This window comes from Myxocyprinus asiaticus, chromosome 10 (assembly GCF_019703515.2).
Source record: "Myxocyprinus asiaticus isolate MX2 ecotype Aquarium Trade chromosome 10, UBuf_Myxa_2, whole genome shotgun sequence".
Lineage (NCBI taxonomy): Eukaryota > Metazoa > Chordata > Actinopteri > Cypriniformes > Catostomidae > Myxocyprinus > Myxocyprinus asiaticus.
The window spans coordinates 48,298,388-48,323,646 of record NC_059353.1 but is presented as its reverse complement, the minus strand read 5'-3'; the positions used below and the strand labels follow the sequence as shown (position 1 = coordinate 48,323,646).

At 37.0% G+C, this 25,259-nt stretch overlaps 1 protein-coding gene across 3 annotated transcripts in view; it reads right to left on the bottom strand.

Annotated features, from left to right (window-relative positions):
* Positions 1-25,259, bottom strand: part of LOC127447636 (potassium voltage-gated channel subfamily H member 7-like) — a 148,825-nt gene that overhangs the window by 98,571 nt on the left and 24,995 nt on the right. For all 3 annotated transcript variants that reach the window (XM_051709579.1, XM_051709580.1, XM_051709581.1), the window contains exon 3: positions 3,840-3,995. In XM_051709579.1, the coding sequence (XP_051565539.1) occupies positions 3,840-3,995 (156 nt within the window). The remainder of the gene's footprint in view (positions 1-3,839; positions 3,996-25,259) is intronic.

Here is a 25,259-nt window from a genome sequence, read left to right as displayed (position 1 = left end):
TTGTTTTAATTGGATGAAACTGCCATTTCAGTGTGGATTAGAGGTGTAAATGTACCAAAATCATTGTGTTTTCAAATGAAAACATATCAGTGTGTAAGTGGCCCAGTCAAACACACTTGTCATAGTAGTAGTGGTTCACTGGGTTCGTGTCCAGGCCTTATTGTAACAAATCAGAGATTGGTACTGAGTTTGTGTTGACATATCGTCTCCCTGATACCCAGGGGCACCAAACACGCAGCAACATTCCCTACTTAAAATAACCTTCACCTGGAGCAACGCACTTTGCTAAGTGAGGGATTCCAGAGGCCTGAGCAGCTGTGCAGGGCTGTAACCGACCTCACAACCCCTGCGGACATGCAAAGATGCATCATCATCATCATGATTGTCCACCCTGCGGCCTGTTTCACTGTCAGACAGTGCAGAGGAAACTGGCCTGCAGATAACGGAAGTTGTCGCCATGGAGACCTGATGATAAATGCGTTACTCTCATCAGCTTCCTTTCTCATCTTCACTAAGAATCTTTCTGGAACGTCTAAAGGCTAACTGATACTAACAGGAAGAACAGGCTTCTTTTAGTTCGCCTTAAAATTCAAACGTTTTTCTTCAGCTAAGGTGTTCGCTTGGTGATATTTCTCCTGTTCGCTTACATCACTGAAATTCTTGACCTAGGGGAACTTGGCTTGTTGAAGAGCATTGATATATGGTTCAGACTAATTGTGGGTGTGGTTTGGACGTTCTTTCTTTGTTTATTTTCCCCAACAAATTATTTTTTAAACGATGCTGCTCGTAGTAACGCAGGATTCGTTTGCCTAGGGTGCTTTAATTCATTCAAAAGAAAAACATTTGGCTTCTTCCATTGTATAAATTAGGCTTAAAGTGTGTAATTTCCACACTACTAGCATCACCAAATGGAATAGTTCCAAATGGAACTATAAACATAGTTTTAAACAACTTTTTAGAACACTCCCCCATCTGCCGTTGATCAAACAAATGGACGCAAATGGTTGAGTCAATGTTATTGTGTCGGAGCAATTTTTATAGCGCCAAAGAGACATAGTGTTTACAGTGTTCGAGTAAATTGATCTACAAATCATTTACATGTCTCTGCATATTAAACTGGGAGAGAAGTATTTTGACATTGACAAAGTTACTCACTTCAGCTTTAAGACTTAGACGGCATTCCCACTTTTCATCCACTGACTGTCTGATGCGTATTACACAGGTTTTTATCAGTCTGCCAGGTAACAAAATCATGTTTACAGGATTGATATTATGAGTGATTACAAGGAAAAAATAATCTCTGGATATGACAAAGTTTGCCAGGTTTGTGCCTTCAAATATTTAAGAAGATATTCAGAGTTTTATTTTAGGCATTTAGTAACCGGAAAACTAGAGATCTACGAGCAGAACTGTATATTCTGCTTTTTAATGTTGCCTGAATTTCTATATCTGTACTTATTACTTTTGTATACGGTCAAAAATCATCACATACGCACATTTCCAAGTTTTTTTTTCCAAGCAGGTCTATTATTGTGGTTTAATTTCAGATATACCAGACCCTTAAGCACGTAAAATCAAAACAAACTGTGACTGGTCACTTTACATGTCAGTCAGAGGGTTTCTTTCTGTTTTAAAAGAATATTCTGGGTTCCATTCAAATTAAGCTCAATCGACAGCATTTGTGGCATAATGTCAAAAATTAATTTTGACTTGTCCCTCCTTTTCTTTAAAAAAAAGCAAAAATATGTGTTGCAATATGAGGTACTTACAATGAAAGTGAATGAGGCAAATCCAAATCTGTTTCATTGCCACAAGACATAAACAGTATGCATGTTAACATCATTATTGTGATAAAATCACTTCCTAACCTTTTCTGTGTAAACTTATATCCAATTTTACAACTTTGTTGCAATGGCGACATAACGCTGTAAACCTTAAAACCCTAAAGCGACTGTGAATTAATGTAAGTGCTTTTATAAAATTATAAGCTTCACATTTCTATTTTTTAAACCCTCCAAAAATTTGCCCCATTCACTTCCAATGTAAGTACCTTACCATAATCTCAATTTTTGCTTTTTTGAAAGACAAGGAGGTAATCAACTTTATGCCACAAATGCTGTCGATTGATCTTAACTTGCATTTAACCTCGGAATATTCCTTTAAGCTTTTTCCGAGAGCCTGCAACTAAATCCACCAACTAAATTTGACGTATGGATGGGTCACGATGGTCGCCTAGCCCATTTGTGAGGTCAACTAGTTTATCTAGATTTTTTCTTATACTTTTTTTTAGCATTTTTATATTTCTTGCAGTGATGTTGCATCACGTCTTGTGCTGTTTTTTGAGCATTGCGATTTTAAGATATCGTTAAAAATAGTCCAACTTTTAAAATAATGCCTTCACTATGTCCATTCTGTTGTTCTCTTGTCCAGCACTTTTAGAATGCAAAGCCTCATCTGTGTAAACATCCAGGTGAACCTGAATCCCGTAATTATACAAAATTAGTCAACTTATTGTTTAAGTCAATTTTCAAAATATGTACTGTAGTTTTACACATCCATAGAAACCAGCCCTCGGCTGAGATGAGAAAAGATGCCAAAATACCAACTGTTTGTGAGGGTTCGCAGCGAACACCTCCTGTCTAATTAGCATGCTCGGTTGATGGGCACCCCACTGCGCTCTACCGTTCCAAACACTGGCCTGCTAAGGAACTTCCTGCTGCTTTTGGATCTGGACAAATCCAGACAGGCTGATTACAACGGCTGGATTAGCACAGCAGAGATGCGCTTGTGAAGTGGGGGGGGCTCATCCATAGTTCCCGATATTTTTGTCATTGTAATCTAGTCACCGTAATAGCTACCTGAGTAAAAACACATGCGGTACAGTGTTAACCACACAGACATTTGAAGGTAGGGGCGTAGATTCTGGTGGGCATGGTGGGAGGAAACACCCCAATAATCAAAACAAGCAAGTACAATCCCCCCATTATTTATACCATGATCAATGGAAACATGTAAATGCTTTGCGCTCAAATTAAAGTTTAAGTAATTGCTGCGCTACTAGCAACAAAGAATGGAATAGCAAAAATTTACGTTTTCAAAACAGCTTTCTGAATATGCCCCTCGTCTGCTGTTGTTTAAACAGTCAGATAGTCCGGCCCCCAACTCACACCATTGGTTGAGTGACTTTGTTGGGGCGGGTCTAAGCAGGTCGCTCAAAACAAACTAAGTAATGGCTTACTTATAGTTGTCTCTTCATATTAAGCTGGGATAGAAGAAAGTAAAAGTTACATATTTCAAAAGAAAGTATTAAAGTAAAAGTAGTAAAAAAAAAAAAAAAAAAGAACATTGGATGATTTTCCAGCATTGGGCTATACAGTTACCATTGCTGAACATTGCCGTTCCGTACCGATCCGAGCTGCAAAATCAGGATTACAGTGGACTGACTGAGCAATAGTGAGTAGAGATGCCAACTAAAATACGGGACAATAGGGACGTTTTTTTCTCTGTTATAGTTTCTTTTTCCATTGTGGTGCATTTTTTTCCCAAATGCTACAGGAACTGTTACACGCCGTGTTCAGAATCACTTGGACTAATGGTGAAAAAAGCTTTTGAAACCATTTTCCTCATATTCAGTGTTGGCGTAGTTAATGTGTTTTGGCTTTTCAGGGCTGCACTGCTCTACTGCATAGCAACACATCCTTCCTGCATTAACCCAAGACAAAGAGCAGCTGTGAAACAGCAGCTAGCAGATGTTCACTGAAGATATGAGAGCCTCACATTCTCGAAACAGATCTGATAATGCTAAGCCGATGATTAAAAACACACTGATTTCCACTCACTGATTTCTGATTTGGCTGGTGGGGTCACGTTCAATCCCTCTAGAGAGTCGTTGCTTTCTTCGTCTAGAACGTAATCGAAGTTCAAGATGAACATCATCACAACTCCTTCTTCATTCTTCACCGGGATGATGTGAGTGTCGCACAGGAAGTCAGACCCTAAGACAAAAATGAAGACATATTTAGTTTTTGAAAGCGCTAAATGTGTTCCACTTGTTTCATCTTGTTAATTTGGTTGAGTTATCACCCCCCGTCTGCTGTCTAAATTGCCTCTAGTGTGTTAATGAAGACACACGGCACAGTTGCTCAGATTGAGAGTCTCAGTAAAGATTCACTTATATTGTATGGAGACAAAAAAAAAAAAAAAAAAAGATGGAATGAAAGTGAATGGTGACTGAGATACTACAGTATGTTTTTCTGCGAAGCTGCTGTGAAACGATGTGTAGTGTGAAAAGCGCTATACAAATAAAACTGACTTGATTACAACTTTTGTGTTCAACATAAAAAAGAAAGTCATACTTGTTTGGAACAACACAAAGGTGAGTAAATGATGACAGCATTTTTATTTTTAGGTGAACTATACCTTTAAATGGGGATAAGTACAATGTATTTAACATACAAAATGGCATTTTTGAATTATTTAGCTGTTTTTTTCCATATACGAGATGAGTCAGACTCTTTCAGCGAAACTGTTCCTCATATTTTTGTTTAGGTGTTGTGAAATATTCCATATAACTTTAAACTTTGTCCGAGATAAAAGTATGATGGTAATTTTCCATTAGGCTAAACATGATTTGAAGATGCACGTCATGACGGATACATTTGTAAGTCTCTGATTTGAACTGAGCATATCAGAGAGGGTCAGACTATCATTTTTGCAATTGGATTTTAACCAGTTTTACAGTGCATTATGTTGCAGTTTCTTATAAAATGACCGGCATCTGAATGGTGAGTAGGCCATTTTTACTTATTAGCTGGTGCTTGGCGAGGTTTGTTTTTGGCCCTGAATGCACTTATCACCCATCATGCGCACATTTTTACACATCCCACACCCCTTGAATGTATGTTAATCTACTATTTTGGCAAATGTTATTCCTTTCAGCTATTAATAAAGGTGTAGTACTTTCAGCAACACATACTCAGTAACACATTTTAATCCATGCTGCATAATTCCAAAGATCTGCCCCATAATTAGCACAGAAAATGTGGTAAAACTTTGCAGATTCAGATTTCAGTTAAAATGTAAATTAGTTAAATAAGTGTTCATAGTGTTAATATGTATGATATTAATATATATATAGTGTTTGTGTGATTGGTGTTTTTTTAACTTCAGGAAGGGGTTGATTTTATTTCAAACTAACAGAAGGTCACATTAAAACTAGTGCCCGACCGATTTATCGTAATGTAGCAGATTGAAATAATGCATTTGCTTATTTGTTTGTTAATTACTGTGTTCTAAATATCCACAGTTTAAATCTGTTGATTAATGTTATACACGTTTCTACTCTGTTTGATTTGATTATAACTTGTGCTTTGGCAACATTGTAACATACAGTCATGCCAATAAAGCAATTGAAATTGAAAAATGAAATTGAAAGGTAGCAGAGCATCTTTTTGCAGCTCAGCAGACAACGGTGCGGTGGTGGATTGTGTCTGTTGAGTGTTGATTTCACGCTATGTTGTTACCTAGTTGGTGAGACGCAATGCTGGTCCATCTTTTACTCTCCGTGACAACGAGCTTATAGCTAACTAGCTAACCACGTAGCTACTTTCATTGCTTGTCAGCTGAGTGGAAGCTAATGTGTAAACATGTATTCACCAAACTGTCTTGTTAGGATTCACAGTTTGGTACCCCCTTCAACCAAACAATTCCAGTCATTGCATTTATAAAATGTAATATTTAAAAGTCTGGTTTTCCACCGTTAAAAGTTTCCCCTGAATTTGTATAGCAGAATACGGTGTAACACCACTGCCACTGTTTTTCTCTTGCTCGGCGGATGTAAATGCTTCTTGTTTTACAACCTACCCCTAATTGACTGGCAGTATTAATATAGTCAGCATTTGACTGATACTAAACAGTACTGATGTTTATTAAGCTATTTATTGTATTTTATTTATTCTTTATTTTCTCAGTGTTCATTTCTAGAATTTGTTGACAATGTGTAATAATAATGTCAAATATTCTTTGATAAAAATATTTGTTTAAGAAAGCAGCCTTCTGAGTACCTTTGCATAGTCATATAAGTGCACAATCCACATAGAAAAGGTCTGTTTTCATTCCAGCCCAAAAATTAAATATTTCGGCCACCATATCGGTAATCAGTGAATTTTCCCCCTCTAAAATCGGTATCGTATCGGTCTCAAAAATCCCATATCGGTCAGGCTCTAATTAAAACTGACTTGGAAAGTTTTTACCAGACCTTCTTTTTTTAATTTTTGTTTTAGGTTTGGTTTACAATTACATTTAGCAGACACTTTTATCCAAAGCGACTTACAAATGAGGGACAAAACAAGCAATATTTCCAAATGCCTTTCAAATTTTAGATTTTATTGTTGTTGCCTTGTCCCAGACCTAGACTTTTAGATTATTACAGTTTCTCCAAAAGTTAGAGTACTTGTTAACCAAAGTAAAAAAAAATAAAAAAAAGTGAAGAGCATGCTTGAGATAAAATATGAGACAAGTGCTGTTTAAAGTAACCAAGAAAAATCAATGTAAATATCACTTGTAAGAATTTAATTAATTATTTAATTGTGTGCATTTGGGATACATAAAATGTTAGCTATGAAATTAGCCTTAGCAAGACAAAAAATCTGCCATTTTATAAAAAAATGTAAAATAAAAAACTGAAAAATGTCATTTCAATCAACATAATTTCCACCAGAGAATTCTATTAAACATAATACAGAATTTGAGAAGTGCTGGAAATTACACTGTGGTGGGAATTTTAATGACTTTCAGAAAAAATGACACAAATCTCCTGTGATGCATGTACATACAATATGTTAAATTAAAACGTGTTTCACCATTAACGTAATGCATTAGCCAAGCAGCTTTCTAGATATTGGCATATAAACCTTAATTTCTTGATAGTGATAAAACCAATTTCATCTGACCACTAATATAGAGCCCCTGTCAAACTGAATCTCTTTTGTGAACACCTCTAAACCAGATGTATAATACTAGACTATGACAAAGTAGTTTACACTCTGGGAGAAGGTGAAACTTGAGGAAGTGACGAAATGATGGCAGCTTACATCAGCTCTCCGAAACAGATGGTACATCACAGACAGTTGCTCCAACAACCATGTAAGAAAGAAGTGAAAAGCAAGCGGCCTCTAGTGATGCACACTGGAGGCTATGATCGTGGAAAAATGCGGGGAATCAGACCCAGAGGTCAAAGATCACAGCCTGTGCTTCTCTCTGCAGGCTTAGCCCTGCTCGGCTGGCCTTATTCGGCCACTGAAGCCACGTGGCCACACCAGGGACTTAGTGGGATACGACAGGCAGCAGTGTAGTACAGCACAAAACATTTTATCCACTCAACATTTTCATTTTCAGTCCATCTATCCTTATCTCTAACTCATTGAGTCCTAAAAGCCCCTTTATTGATGAACAGACATGGAATAAAAAATGCTTGCCCTCTCAGGAGTCTGATATCTGGTGCACTAAAGGATTATAAAAATGTTTGGCTGTCTGACCATGACAATAATCGTTGTATTTTTCCCTCAAAGTGCTTTTGGGGAATGTCAGAGAAAATAGATTGTAAAGTATGAGAGCTTGGGCTGAAACGTGACTGAAACTCTTAGTGGTCGGGCAATATAGTTTTTATTTTAACCCTCAGAGGTCGACGGACATGCCGGCGCATCCTGCTGGATTTGTTCCTCATAACAGCGGAAACAACTTAAAATACTCCGTCATTTTTGGGCATACAGATAAGTGTAAGACATCATTAGAGACTATAAAGGGTCTACTTTTATTTGTGTGCACTCACAATAACAACAAAACCTTGTGCTTTTGTAAAATAAAGAAAATAAACAGGGTGCGCTTTCAGCCGTCTCTGTCTCCGCGAGCATCTTTCCGAAACGCATCACAAAAATGAACTGAAACTCAGCGAATACTTATCAGACAAACATGAAACATATGTCTAAAGAAAGCTTAAAATGTCTAAGGAATTCAAATTCAAAACAAATATTCTCCTGCAATGTAATCTGTATGAAACAAAGCGATGTACAGTTTCGCAGAGGGCGCTATTCATACGGTAATGTGCTGAGACGATCAATGCAAATGGTAAATGCCCCTGAGGCAAGTTTATATATATATATATATATATATATATATATATATATATTTTAAAATGCAATTTATTCCTGTGATGTAAAGCTGAATTTTCAGCATCATTACTCCAGTCTTCAGTGTTACATGATCCTTCAGAAATCATTCTAATATGCGGATTTGCTGCTCAAGAAACATTTATTATTATTATCAATGTTGAAAACAGTTGTGTACAATTTTTTTCAGGATTCTTTGATTAACTGAAAGTTCAAATTAACAGCATTTATCTGAAATAGAAAGCTTTTGTAACATTATACACTACCGTTCAAAAGTTTGGGGTCAGTAAGATGTTTTTTTTTTTTTTTTTTTTTTTTGAAAGAAATTAATATTTCTATTCAGCAAGGATGCATTATATTGATCAAAAGTGACAGTAAAGACATTTATAATGTTACAAAAGCTTTCTATTTCAGATAAATGCTGTTATTTTGAACTTCCTATTCAACAAAGAATCATGAATTTTTTTTATATATTGTGCATATGCCCTATATCAGATATTACATTTTATTCTGTTCCCAGAGGAGGGGTCTTTGTCTCCTCAGGTGTGAATCACATCAGTATTCATGATCATTCACGCCTCCTCACATATGGCCTATCTAACACTAAAAGTGTCTTACAAAAGTTAAATGACTATATTGTTTTGTATGAATGAGTGATCAGGATGGATTTCACATCATTTTGTAGCAAAAACTCCAGGCTACAAGATCCAGTTCTCACAAGTCTTGTGAACAAATGATTAGTATGTGTTATATGGCCTTATTTTAGTGACTTAAAATTTTTGTTTTTTCAAAAACCATGCATAAACGATATTTTCTCAAAAATACAAATGTGTACATACATGTTGTTCACATATTATTATAGCCCAGTTTGTGCTGAATACAGTGTTGTCAGACTTTAGCCATTAATATGTTTTTAAGCAACTGAAAAAAGCACAAATGTCAAGGCATGTCAAAACTTCTCCAGGGCCCAAAACACCCTCAAACTCCAGAGGGTTAATAACCAGTGCTGATATCTAGACAGCAAAATGGCCGATGGATGTAATCAGCCTTATCTTATGAAAATCACATGACTGTGGCGATATTTTTTCAAAATATTACGTGGTTCTTTACACATATAGCGGTTTTAAATCAACAAAATTGACCTCCTTACCCTAAACCTTAAACCTAAACATAACCGATAGTGTCAGAAAAGCAAATGTGAGATGAAAAACACAACTTATGTCATTTGTGGTGCTTCTATGACACTTTTGGCTCACGTGTGGACTCGCGTGCTCTTCGGTACTCGTATCCTGATCCTTTACATCACAAGTGCAATGCTCAATCTGTTGAGCTACTGCGCAATTTGATCACACTCGAACAAGCTTGTAAATGTCGTTGATTATGTAATGCAAATGTTAAAATGAGTCATGCGCTACATTAAAAGTGTTTAGATGTCATAAGATAGCATTGTGTGAGGAACGGGGTGAAAAGAGAGTGTTTATGTACTGATAATCTTCCATGTATAATATCATATAATGGACAAAAATATAATATGACTTTTATGACACATTTGTAATTACAGGATGATTTGATCATTTTAGAGATAGCAATCACAAATTGTGATTTCAGTCCAATTTAATAATTTAAAACTGCACATAACTAGAAATGTATTTTATTGACTAAAGAAATGTCAATTACTTTTCTGTGATCTTTAAAGTTTTCCATGACTGTGGGAACCCTGGGTTATTGGCTGATGCAAAATGGCTAAATATCGTTCTGACCGATTAATTGCTCTTATTTAGTTAAAAAGCCTTTAAAATTGTTTGAACCAAAGTTCAAGATCATATTATTGCATCTGGCTTTTAGGCTTTGAAGAGCAAAACAAATATGAAGAGAACCTACCATTATGCGCTCCAAAATAGCAGTGCTTCACTATATACTTTCACATCTTGCGATCGTTCAGAGCCCCCATACCCCCTATTGTCACAGTGACACCCAGCAGGAAGCAAATATATCACCTTTTATACCCAACAACAATTTTGCTGATATAGGACACATGCACACTTAAATATGCTGCAGTAAGCATTTCCTGCATCCTTAGTAGTACATCAACGTCTACATCAAAGACAGGCATCATTAATACTTCTAACACAGCACACAAAGGAAAATTGAACAAATGAGGTGTGGAGAATTCTGCGGAAATTCTCCTCAAGTATAATACAAAGCTGATGTTTTTATTGTTCTGATTTTAAAATAGTCGTATCCCAGCTGAATATGCAGAGTCAACTATAAGTAAGCTATTTGTAGGTTGACTTCTATTTAATATGTAACACTGTGACTCTGTGGTGATTTGAGCAACCATTCCAGCCTGACATAGCAACATTTGCTCAACAAATGGCATGATTTTTGGGTGGGGCTTTCTGTTCTGATTGGAAAACCTGTTTAAAAACAATTATTATGTTGGCTTGACAAAGGCCATGTCCCCACTAATACGTGTTATGCACTAAAACGCATATATTTGGCTACGTTTATGCCTGTTGGACTGTTGGAATTACTGTAATTACAAGATGACAACTTGAAGAGTCTACTCTGAACTGTTCACAACCTTAAACTGAGGCAACATCCACACTAATCCGTTTTCGTTTTAAAACTCCGCATTCAGTTTTCCTAACGTCATCGTTTTCAAAGTATGAGGTAATGGAGACTGTTTCAAAACACTCCATTTTCAGTGGGGAAAACGCTGTTGTGGGGCGGATGAGAGGTAGGGTTGCCACCCGTCCCGTATTTAAAGATGAAATAATGCATCCCATATTGAATCAATTTGGGACTTGATTTGTCCCGTATTTAAGCTGGTCATATGGCATCATGGCAAAATCGTTAAAGTGGGACCACCCAAGCAGGTAAAGTTAATTTAACTTCGATATTTGTTGGAAATTTTGCCTACAGTGGGTAAGGGACCATCTGAAAAGTTCACACATTGTGCTAAAACACTTTTTGTGGTAAGGGACAGTCTGAAAACATCAGCACAACCCTCTCTGTCAACAACTCTAGAGAGAGTGTACCTTATTTCACAACTTCAAAAGTGGCAACCCCAATAAGAGGCGTAAACATAGCGAAATCAATGCATTGTTAAACGAAAATGAATTGGTATGGACTTGGCCAGAGACCGTTGAGGCCGCTGCTATTTTGATTAATTTGACATGATTTCACAACGGTCAAGTTAGAGATTTCATGGAATTCCGAGTTTGTAATTATGGGCTCTACAAAGACGTGAATGCTTTTTCGAACGCATTAAGTCATAATCTCACAATTACGGAAATTCTGACATGAACGCACCATTGGGTTAGGGTTTTTAAAATCCCTAAACCAAGACCACATTTTTTTACTGTAACTCGTCTAAGAGCTTTCAAGCTACATTTGAAACTGTTCTGGAATATTCTGCTATGATTTTTCTAACTGATCAGACTTTAGGTTTTCAAAAATCCCCAAAATCCCATTGACGGAATGTTCAAACAGGCTGTCAAATTCCAATTGTAAAAAATTCAAATGTAAATAAACCCACACAAAACTATCTATCTATATTTAATTTTTTAAAACTAGTTTAAACTTTCAGACAAAGGTTTGCCAATCCAACATCAAGGTTTGTCTTATCTATTCAGTTTGGTGACAATAGTGGCACAAAAACGAAACACTCCATCTTGATATAATATAATTGACTTTAATTACACTAGTTCATTTAGATGATACCTGTCTATGTTATTTGACAAAACTTTTTAGAGTGCAGACATTTAATGCAGAAATGGATTACATCCTGAATCTGTGTTGCATTCTTTCAAAATACAGAATTACAGCCTTTTGAACTTATGCTAATGCTTATGTTAAACACATCTACAAAGACTTATTCAGAAGATTTAAATGCTTCCACAAGACATACTCCACAAAGAGGAGATGAAATTCAGCATTTTAGCTCTTATGTATATAACATTTACAATTTCTATGCTCAAAGACAGCTTCCTTCTTCAGGGTGGACACCTGATGTGTGCCAACAGATCAAACGGTTCTCACTGTACAACATGCAAATTGAGAGTGTCTGTTCGGCTCAGTCTGGACTTGAAAGGCTCATGGACATACGCTCAAATTACTGAATCTCTCTGTCTGGGCAGACGCAGTCAGTCGTGTTCATTAGTAGTATGCTAGCTGTCTTACTAAATATAGCTAGCTTGGACTGGAACACATTAGCAGAGGCAGGTTTTTAGTGTTCATTCAGAAAGGGATAACGCTCTGGTTACTAGAGGTCTCTTGAAATGTATTCGACATCCATTTAGATGTTCCATTTGTCAAGATGTACATCCGTTTTGTTTCTGTCGGTAAAAAAGAAAGATTGAGACAATGAGATTAAACGGGAGTCGAACCACTCTGTAAAGTCTTCTCCAGCACATCCCAAAGACTGTCAATGGGGTTAAGGTTAGGACTCTGTGGTGGCCAATTCATGTGTGAAAATGATTCCTCATGCTCCCTGAACCACTCTTTCACAATTTGAGCCTGATGAATCTTGGTATTGTTGTCCTGGAATATGCCCGTGCCGTCAGAGAAGAAAAAATCCATTGATGGGATAACCTGGTCATTCAGTACATTCAGGTAGTCAGCTGACTTCATTTTATTGCTGTATAATGCTGCTGAGCCTAGACCTGACCATTTGAAGCAACCCCAGATCATAACCATAAATTAAATCCAAACAGCGATTTATTTATTTTTTGGCCAGGCAGTGTACGTCTCGTGTATGTTTAGTGTCATTAACTTGATGGTGCTTTAACGGTGTATAATTGGCCTCTGGTATCTCAGAATCTCACGTCCTGACCGCGACATTGACAAAAGATACCGCAGACGTCGTTGCCCTGATAAAAGATAGTACAGACGTTGTGACACGGATTAAATATACTGCAAACATCGTGACAAAGCAGATCTAGTGTCCTGATGAAGGTAAAGTTGAGGGAAGCGGGTCAAGACTCAAGAGCAACAATCACACCAGAGAGAGACAGACAAATGAAGACGAAGTTTTATTTATTTATTTTAACATGATCACTACAAAAAAATATTTTCTTATTGGACATTCACACTGAACATGTTTTTGTGCCTGTCTGTGCTTTTTTTTTTTTTTTTTTTTTTTGCATTTTTCAGTTGGTTTTATTCTAAACTTTATATCTTTAGTAACTTAAAAGTACTAATTAATTGTACTGTTTTTTGTAGTTTTGTAACTTTTTTTAGATGGCATGTGAAGTTTTTGAATTTTCCTGAATTCTGTTAAATTCGTTGCACGTGCGTCTAGATTTTTTTAGCACAAGAAGGTGTTCGTTATGAGCAGTTTTTATTAAAATGATCTAAACATTCTTATTTTCTTGAGAAGCAAAATTACATAAAATACTAAGGGCTCTATTTTCATGACCGCGCTAGATGCAACGCAACGACGTTGTAATATGTCATATCCACTTTTCATGAGCGCTAATTCGAAGCACACTTTTCGTGCCAGCACAAAGCGCAAGTGGCCGTGGGTGGGAGTGTTTCTCTGAGTGTATGCGTGCAAAATGTGGGTGTATTGTATGTCAATTGGCAAAGGGCAATGTGCAGTTTTCCTGAAAAATGGATCAATGCGCTAAGATGTCTGGGAAGCACATCTATTCTCTGCGCAAAGTCTAAAATCAGTTTCTGCATTTGCAGTTTGGAGATTCCACCAGAAGATAATATTAAAGAGCTATTGATCACTTTTAAAATCATGATTTATCAGTAGATCTATGATAGTAGGCATAATAATAATAATACATTTATTTCATATAGCACATTTTCAAAGCTCAAGGACGCTGTACAGAAATTAAACATTACACAGAGAAACATACTGTATAACAAATATAGCCTACATTACAAAACAATGAACAGTGGGAGAGAAGCAAAGCATGCAGACAAAACAATGGCAGACAAAACAGGAGAGAGTTCAAAATTGAAATGTTGCTATCAAATGTTCCGGCACCCTGAAATCAACCCCATTCTGTCAAGTTATTAACAAGTGCCCTCTTGTTTACCTTTTCCTGTGGCGCTACTGATAGCACGTTGCTTGAGCAGCCTCAGAGGCATGTGTTCTTGTCTCATAGAAACCAGGAAGTAATCGCTTTAACATAATCCTGGGGTGTCCAAACTACGGCCTGCAGGCCATCTGCGGCCCGTCGACTGCTCTGATGCAGCCCTCGAGAAATTTGAAAATAGAACATAATTTGGCCCGCTATTGAGAAATTATATGAAATTCATTTTCTGAACACTGGGTGTCGCTATCACGTACAGACACATTTCACAGCACTTTTGTCTCCACCAGTGAGTTCTCTTTAGTTGTCACCTGCTTCATCCATTGGAAGAGTTCAGGAGTTTGGAATCCTCCAGATTTCCACGGATGAAGCGCAACGCAAAAAGAATGATGCGTTTGTAAAAGGACTGGTATCGGGCTAGATACTTTGCTCATGTTCTCGTTCTTGATAAAATGTCCCGATACCATGCATCTTACAACTGAGAAGAGCTGCCATTGTGCAGCGCAAGCGGCCGCACCGAGTTTATTGAGTGTGCACAAAGATGCGCCATCCAAGCACAATCTCCTAGAATGTCTTCTGCAACGCTGGGAAGTTTATTCATTGTGAATTGGTTCGTTTTGATGTTTCAATGAAACAAGAAAAATGATTCATGGACTTCTCTGCGCCATTTGAGAGTAAGGACATAAGAGAGAGCGCTCAAAACACTTGTACTGCGTGAGCTCTGCTCGCACTTGTGTATCAACCAAATAATGGGAACGCAATCATTTTGAGAAAATTCTAATCGTATTTGTATCACAAGTTACAACAGAATCGAAACTATGATTGAATTACTAATAAATAAAGAGTAATTCTTTAATCACGTCATAGCAGGAAAATGTAACATATTCTGATTATTGTTATGTGTCACACCCAAAACTGTCTGTGGTTTGCATTGACACTAAATATGTGAAAACATTAACGAAGCAGTTTTCAGCAGATCAGGCTTAAGACAAAGAGCGAATGTGTGTATATTGTTGAGGAATTAAATGAATGTGGTAATCTGGCAGCCTTTTAAGATACTTTATAGAAAATTATCCTGACGTCTAAGAAAATTATCTCACAAAGTAAGAGCGTTATCACCCTCAGATTAGAACTAGAACAGGGTAAGACCTGTGACTTGTGGCTTCCATTGTGATTTTAGGTTGAGGCAAGGACAGTGTCATATATTTTTTAATGCAAATATTAATAATACAAAAAAGTTAATAATTTACAATCAATTTATGATTTTCTAAATAATTTCTTTATGTTTTTAATTAATTTAGAATTTTGTAAAAGGTGCCATGTGTTGTTCCTGGCAGGCTACTCAGCCTTCCAGGCTCCATATGGTTAGGATTAGGACATCTGCTGCCTCCCAGGAACAAACTGAGGCACCTTTGTACAATGGGCTAAAAAATGAGTCACAAGTTAAAGGAGTAGTTCACCTAAAAATGGAAAATGGATGTTTACTAACTAATTTACTCACCATTATGTTGTTCAAAACCCATATGCTGTTCCTTTTTCTTGGAACATGAAAATAGGTATTTTAAGCAGCTCTATTCCATAGAAAAACAGTTTATAGTGAGCAGAAGCTGTCAAGCACTATAAATCACTATTAAAGATTCAGTATAAAGACAGTAGTTCATATGACTTGTGCTTTCTGGGGCCATACAACACAAAGCTATTGTAAACTACTTTTATGGTATTTTAATAATGATTTTTTTTCTCTCTCTCTTGGACTTTGAAAGGAGTGGTCAATATGAAGTGTTTTTGTATGTAAAAGAGCAGCCTTAGGATTCTTGAAGAAAAGATTGTGTTAAGATTCTAGTGGACACACACACACAAACACACACACACACACACACAATGAGGGACAACTTGAGGGCAGTAAATAATTTTGTGTATTTTCTTTATGCTAGCAGCTAATGTCATGTAATTTCACAGATACATCAATGATGAAAAGAAATTATAATTATATTCGTCTTTTCTTTGAGATAGTACAAAAAAAGAAAGAAAAGATGACTAAAACAGGCTAGCAATGCAGACACAGTGCTTGTCTTGTACTGTGTGAACTAAAAAAAAAAAAAACCTTTTAAAACAAAAGAAAAATACAAATTTGGGCATTTAAAGCCTTTATTCAGAAAATGTTTGCATTCTGCACCTTTACCATTTTAAAGCACCAAAGAGGACCTTTATATTCTGTCCTCAACACCTGTGTGTGTGTGATATATATATATATATATATATATATATATATATATATATATATATATATATATATGTATATGTATACTGTGTGTATATATATACAGGTGCATCTCAATAAATTAGAATGTTGTGGAAAAGTTCATTTATTTCAGTAATTCAACTCAAATTGTGAAACTCGTGTATTAAATAAATTCAATGCACACAGACTGAAGTAGTTTAAGTCTTTGGTTCTTTTAATTGTGATGATTTTGGCTCACATTTAACAAAAACCCACCAATTCACTTTCTCAAAAAATTAGAATATGGTGTCATGCCAATCAGCTAATCAACTCAAAACACCTGCAAAGGTTTCCTGAGCCTTCAAAATGGTCTCTGTTTGGTTCACTAGGCTACACAATCATGGGGAAGACTGCTGATCTGACAGTTGTCCAGAAGACAATCATTGACACCCTTCACAAGGAGGGTAAGCCACAAACATTCATTGCCAAAGAAGCTGGCTGTTGACAGAGTGCTGTATCCAAGCATGTTAACAGAAAGTTGAGTGGAAGGAAAAAGTGTGGAAGAAGAAGATGCACAACCAACCGAGAGAACCGCAGCCTTATGAGAATTGTCAAGCAAAATCGATTCAAGAATTTGGGTGAACTTCACAAGGAATGGACTGAGGCTGGGGTCAAGGCATCAAGAGCCACCACACACAGACATGTCAAGAAATTTGGCTACAGTTGTCGTATTCCTCTTGTTAGGCCACTCCTGAACCACAGACAACGTCAGAGGCGTCTTACCTGGGCTAAGGAGAAGAAGAACTGGACTGCTGCCCAGTGTTCCAAAGTCCTCTTTTCAGATGAGAGCAAGTTTTGTATTTCATTTGGAAACCAAGGTCCTAGAGTCTGGAGGAAGGGTGGAGAAGCTCATAGCCCAAGTTGCTTGAAGTCCAGTGTTAAGTTTCCACAGTCTGTGATGATTTGGGGTGCAATGTCATCTGCTGGTGTTGGTCCATTGTGTTTTTTGAAAACCAAAGTCACTGCACCCGTTTACCAAGAAATTTTGGAGCACTTCATGCTTCCTTCTGCTGAAAGATGCTGATTTCATTTTCCAGCAGGATTTGGCACCTGCCCACACTGCCAAAAGCACCAAAAGTTGGTTAAATGACCATGGTGTTGGTGTGCTTGACTGGCCAGCAAACTCACCAGACCTGAACCCCATAAAGAATCTAGGGGGTATTGTCAAGAGGAAAATGAGAAACAAGAGACCAAAAAATGCAGATGAGCTGAAGGCCACTGTCAAAGAAACCTGGGCTTCCATACCACCTCAGCAGTGCCACAAACTGATCACCTCCATGCCACGCCGAATTGAGGCAGTAATTAAAGCAAAAGGAGCCCCTACCAAGTATTGAGTACATATACAGTAAATGAACATACTTTCCAGAAGGCCAACAATTCACTAAAAATGTTTTTTTTTATCGGTCTTATGATGTATTCTAATTTTTTGAGATAGTGAATTGGTGGGTTTTTGTTAAATGTGAGCCAAAATCATCACAATTAAAAGAACCAAAGACTTAAACTACTTCAGTCTGTGTGCATTGAATTTATTTAATACACGAGTTTCACAATTTGAGTTGAATTACTGAAATAAATGAACTTTTCCACGACATTCTAATTTATTGAGATGCACCTGTTATATATATATATATATATATATATATATATATATATATATATATATATATATGTATACTGTGTGTATATATATATATACACTATATTGCCAAAAGTATTCGCTCACCCATCCAAATAATTGAATTCAGGTGTTCCAATCACTTCCATGGCCACAGGTGTATAAAATGAAGCACCTAGGCATGCAGACTGCTTCTACAAACATTTGTGAAAGAATGGGCCGCTCTCAGGAGCTCAGTGAATTCCAGCGTGGTACTGTGATAGGATGCCACCTGTGCAACAAGTCCAGTCGTTAAATTTCCTCGCCACTAAATATTCCACAGTCAACTGTCAGTGGTATTATAACAAAGTGGAAGCGAATGGGAATGACAGCAACTCAGCCACGAAGTGGTAGGCCACGTAAAATGACAGAGCGGGGTCAGCGGATGCTGAGGCGCATAGTGCGCAGAGGTCGCCAACTTTCTGCAGAGTCAATCGCTACAGACCTCCAAAGTTCATGTGGCCTTCAGATTAGCTCAAGAACAGTGCGTAGAGAGCTTCATGGAATGGGTTTCCATGGCCGAGCAGCTGCATCCAAGCCATACATCACCAAGTGCAATGCAAAGTGTCGGATGCAGTGGTGTAAAGCACGCCGCCACTGGACTCTAGAGCAGTGGAGACGCATTCTCTGGAGTGACGAATCACGCTTCTCCATCTGGCAATCTGATGGACGAGTCTGGGTTTGGCGGTTGCCAGGAGAACGGTACTTGTCTGACTGCATTGTGCCAACTGTGAAGTTTGGTGGAGGGGGGATTATGGTGTGGGGTTGTTTTCAGGAGCTGGGCTTGGCCCCTTAGTTCCAGTGAAAGGAACTCTGAATGCTTCAGCATACCAAGAGATTTTGGACAATTCCATGCTCCCAACTTTGTGGGAACAGTTTGGGGATGGCCCCTTCCTGTTCCAACATGAATGCGCACCAGTGCACAAAGCAAGGTCCATAAAGACATGGATGAGCGAGTTTGGTGTGGAAGAACTTGACTGGCCTGCACAGAGTCCTGACCTCAACCCGACAGAGCACCTTTGGGATGAATTAGAGCGAAGACTGCGAGCCAGGCCTTCTCATCCAACATCAGTGTCTGACCTCACAAATGCACTTCTGGAAGAATGGTCAAAAATTCCCATAAACACACTCCTAAACCTTGTGAATGCCTTCCCAGAAGAGTTGAAGCTGTTATAGCTCCAAAGGGTGGGCCGACGTCATATTAAACCCTATGGATTAAGAACGGAATGTCACTTAAGTTCATATGTGTCTAAAGGCAGATGAGCAAATACTTTTGGCAATATAGTGTATATATATATATATATATATATATATATATATATATATATATATATATATATACACACACACACACACATCCTGATACTGCATTACTGCATGTTGTTGCGGTGTGGGCAGAAATAGTTTTTGGTACCTGGCTTGAACTGAGTGTATCTGGGCATTGAGAACACAGGCAGATGGACAAACGCTAGTTCAATAAAGAGGTCTCCTTGCATCCTGTACCACGCTGAAAGTCACCCCTAATCTACAAAGCCTGCCATATCAGTACTGTCATATATGTTTGTGTGTGTGTACGACAGTAGTAAAGCACTGTGATTTAGAAAGTTTTCACACTAGAGTTTTTGGTGTGGAGTCCATTTGACATTAGTGTTCAGGTAAATTTGCTATTTTCTCAGAGGTGTACTGTACGACATTTTAAAGAGAAAATTAACACTTTTACTCAGACACATTTCTCCAGACCCTTTCGTTACTTTTGCGACTGAACAATATTCGCAAACGTAATCATTTGAGACAAATCTTTTGATAAATTAGATTTTTTTGAAACGGTCAAACTGGTTAAAAAAGCTAACGATTTGTCTAGTGAATCGATTTGCGAATCTGAATCAAAATCGCATGGGGAACGCTGGACAATGCATGTTGCGTCTCCACTTTAGAATGAGAAGAGCCTGTTCATGTGAGTTTTAATCTGTGTTTTTGAGCTACTTTAACTTTTACTTGAGCACATAAAGGTATCTTTACTTTTGTAAGTCGCTTTGGATAAAAGCGTCTGCCAAATGAATAAATGTAAATTACAGTAAGTATGACGATTGGGTACTTTATATAATACTGCATTTTCCGAAACTTGGGCATTTGAAAATCTTTTGGTTTCACACCAACCAAAAATCTTTCACACCAACCTGAATGTCATTTTTATTTTCATGTTGTGGTGATGCAACTGAAAGCATTTTATTTGTTTTCAAAGAAAAAATGCAAAGCTCAGTTGTGTGGATCAGAATGATCACATTTCCGGAGTTGGAACATGAATGTGAACTATAACCCTTTAAACTTCTATAGCGGTGAATGGGAGATCTCAGCATATATATATATATATATATATATATATATATATATATATTTTTTTTTTTTTTTTTTCATTCCCATTTGCTCCAGCAGCAAAAGAAAAAAATCAACTTATACGTTTCCGTGACTTTCCAAATAAGGAACAACATAGAGAGAGATGGATAATGGCAGAAAGAAGAGAGAAAAATGCCAAATTTACTGCCACTCCCTCAGCAGAGGTATTTGAAACCCCATCACAGCAGTGGTCACTATTTATTTTTATTTATTTATCTACATTATAATATATATTTTTTATTTAGCCAGGGTAATATACTACAAAAAATAATGTTTACATTCAATAATTTACAGTAGTTTTACATTTACGGCACTAAATTAAGGCGGAAACATCACTGTAAGAAAAGGCTCCATATTCGAGCAATAGTTACTGTGTTATTGTATTATTAAGTGACTATATATTTGTTTCCAGACTGTTCTTGTGTTCCAGATAGGAAAGATACTTGTGTTAAAAACTTAAGAGCCCCCAAGAGATCACGGCAGTTAACCCTTGACACTCACATTAGAAACTCCACTGCTGCCTTTGTCTATACAGTATCAGTGTATCCAATAACATGCTTCATGTTACAGAAGTCAGACAACAGAAGATAACCTTTAATCTTTACTTTACTGTACCTTTCTGTTTACATGACCTTATCTTAAGCATTTTATCTGTTTTTGACATCTAAATCCAATAATTCGTCAGAACTATATACTACAGAAAAATACTAAACAAAAACTTAAAACAAATGTAATATTTGTTTCGTTTTTTTAATTTCACACTTGTTGAATAACTTGTGAGTTTGACACTGATTCTGTTTGACTGGTTCATAAAAAAATAAAATAAAAAAAACATCTAAAAAGAGTCATTCGTTCATCTATCGGCATAAAACAACTAGGGCTGTCGATTTAACGCATTAATTCAGTGCGATTAATTATATAAAAAATTAACGCAATTAATAATGTCCCTGGGCCATAATAAGGAAGATTCCAGATCAATTAAAGCATAAAGTACCACTTGTTTTCTGCAGGGGGCAGTAAGCGACGCTTCAGCTGTATAGGCAACGTGCAGCTTATACAGAGAACAAACCAGCAGCAGACAACACAACATGAGGATGCATTCTTGTGTTCAAAACATGCTTGATTGAGTGCAAAGCCGAACTTAGGGATCTCAAGATGTGTTTTTCTAAGTATTAAACTACATTTAACTTGACACAGCGACCTAAAAATGGTATGTTTATTGATGCGACACAACCAAAGTGAGACGCTCCAAAAGCATCCGTATGACGCAGGTGAACACTGACGGGTCCTTAAACAAGCCCACATAATAAATCTCGGACTAATTGACAAATTCAATTGCAAAATCGATTACTGTGAACTGTAGACCAATGATTGTCTTATGTTCAATAATATGGAAATAAACAATACATTGGATTCTAAAGCCACTTTTTGTATTGTCTTATCAATGCTTAACTCCTCTGCCACAATAATGTAATGTATTTTAATTATCTGAATATAATTTTATATATATATTATTTGTAATTATTTATAATATAACTATTTCATCATTATATATTGAATTATTGTTATCTGAAGGGCTTTCTCAGCAGTATTTATATATGCATTTAATTCAATTAAACATTTTATTGATTGACAGCCCTAAAAAAAATAAAAAATTCAATGGGATTTTTACTTTCGTTGACAGACACGAACCTCATGAAAATCATTTAGTTCCAGTGTTTTTATTTTTATTTTTTATGGAACTGTTCTCGATTTTCAACTTTCTCTCTCCCCCCTTCTCTCTCTCGCTCTCTCTCTCTCTACCCCCTTCTCTCTCTCTCTCTCTCTCTCTCTCCCCCCTCTCTCTCTCTCTCTCTCTCACGAATGCATGCACTGAATGTGGCCCTGGGCTCCGTCCTCTCTGTCTATACCTGATGGCGCCTCAGACATCTGAGCTGTATCGACGTACAGTTTTCCACTTCACTTCCTGTTTCCCCTGGGCCTTCAGTATAGAGCGCATCAGTCAGTCAGGAACTGCTCGCATATTAAACTCCTTGGCATGTCATTCACAGACTAAATCTCTCTTTTACCCTCTGACCTGCTAAGGCAAGCATCACTGTCATTATTTCCCATGCTCACAGTTACACCTAAGTATTACACTTCAGCACTGAAATCATCCCATGTGCTACGGACATGAGTGAGACCTCAAATCATGTGGTTTAAGGAGAGGTGTACAGTCTGATCTCGTTATTATTTGTACACTTAAAAATAATTTTAAGATTTACACATTTCAATTTCATAACAATGTTCCATCAAACTGAGTTGAGTCATCTTTAACAAAATTAAATACATAGAAAATGTTTTATGAATTTAATTAGTTAAAAACTACACAATTCAATATGATGGGATTTTGTTATAAAACTGAAATGCACAAATCTTAAAAATAGGCACAAATATTTTTTGAGTGTTTTTATATGTTACATTTACATTTAAAAATACATTTCTGTACGTTTGGATAAATGCTGAAACATATGGACGTATTGAGCATCTAAAACATAAATGTTTTTACATATTTACATCTTCAAAAGTGCAAAAAATATTTACAAATCATTTGTATTATAAATGTATTTTTTTATAGTTACATTTTTACTATTTTCTAGATACTTTAGACCCTTTAACCATAGCCCTACCCCTAAACCTATCCCAAACCATTTCTTAACTATATAAAAAGATGCAGATAAATTTAATCACAATAATTTACTCCAAAAAATTGCAAAAAACAGTACAAAAGTAGTCCAAATGACACTGTTCTGCATTCAAAGTGGTCTCTGATTGCATACAATAGCTTTGTGTGAGGTATAGAGTGGAATTTGTTTTAGTGTTTTTCAATACACTTTATTAACATTAACTGAAACAAACTTATAACACAATTATTATATCCACATAAATGATCATTTTACCCCCAAACTTTGATATAATACACGTAACTGAACATACACATATGCAGTGTATATATATATATAATAATTATTATATTTATTTATCACACATTATACATTTGCACATATACAGTGAAATTCTTTTTTTTTCCACATATCCCAGCTAAGCTGGGGTCAGAGTGCAGGGTCAGCCATGATACAGTACCCCTGGAGCAGATAGGGTCAAGGGCCTTGCTCAAGGGCCCAACAGTGGCATCTTGGCAGTGCTGGGGCTTGAACCCCCAACCTTCTGAGCAGTAACCCAGAGCCTTAACCGCTGAGCCACCACTGCAATGAATGCATGTCATATCTCATTCAAATGCATACACAACACAGAATATGGCATGTCGCAATCAGTCACGAGACACATGAGAACCAATTAACATTTGATATCAACGTAGTAAAACCTGTCATAACGCTTCTTTGGGTGGCAATTTATGAAAGGTAAATATTTGGATTTGACTGTTATGGCAGAAGATCATTGAAAAAAGCCTTATATTTGGGTCTGTTTCTCACACAGATCTATCATCTGGCTTCTGAATACTTGAATATAGTGCATGAATAGAACTGATGACTTTTATGATTGTTTTTGGTGCATTTGTGATGTATTTTATGGTCATTTTTTTTAGCTGCAGCATATTTGGAGAACGTTCTTAGTATCCTGTGGCAAACAAAACAATAATAAAATAATTAAGTAATGATTAAACGCCTGGGTAGCTCAGTGGTAAAGACGCTGGCTACCACCCTTGGAGTTCGCTAGTTTGAATCCCAGGGTGTGCTGAGTGACTCCAGCCAGGTCTCCTAAGCAACCAATTTGGCCCGGTTGCTAGGGAGGGTAGAGTCACATGGGGTAACCTCCTCGTGGTCGCTATAATGTGGTTCGTTCTCGGTGGGGCGCGTGGTGAGTTGAGCGTGGATGCCGCGGTATTTGCCGTGAAGCCTCCACACGTGCTATGTCTCCGTGGCAACGCGCTCAACAAGCCACGTGATAAGATGTACGGGTTGATGGTCTCAGACATGGAGGCAACTGGGATTCGTCCTCCGCCACCCGGATTGAGGCGAATCACTACGCGACCACGGGGACTTCAAAGCGCATTGGGAACTGGACATTCCAAATTGGGTAAAAAAAAAAAAAAAAAAAAAGATTAATTTAATGATTAAACGATGACCGCATTTTTATTCATTTAAATGAAGTTTAGTCTTGGTAAAAGTGATGGAATTCTTCAAAACAAGTTAAATATGGCACCAGAAATTGCAATAAAAATGGCTTTTTACAGCATTTATTAATCTTTGTTAATGTTAGTTAATAAAAAAACTAGGGCTGTCAATTTAATGCGTTAATTCAGTGCGATTAATTATATAAAAAATAATGTGTTAAAAAAAAAATCATGTCACCAGACCGTCATAAGCAATTCAAGCTTGGAGTACCAGCTGTTTTCTCCAGGGGGCAGTAAGCGAAACTCACTGTATAGGCAACACGCAGCTTATACAGAGAACAAACCACACTCACCAAGAGCAGAAAACATGAGATGAGAACACGTTCTTGCATACAAACAGCTTGATGGAGCGCAAATCTGAATGCAGGAATCTCAAGACGTGTTTTTCTAAGTTTCAAACTTCTTTTAACTTAACACAGCGACCTAAAAATTGTATTTTTATGACGTGACTCAACACGGACACTGCAAAAGCGTCAAGAAGCCCTTATAATAAATCTCGGACTGATTTATGTATTCAATTGCAAAATGGATTGCTGTGAAC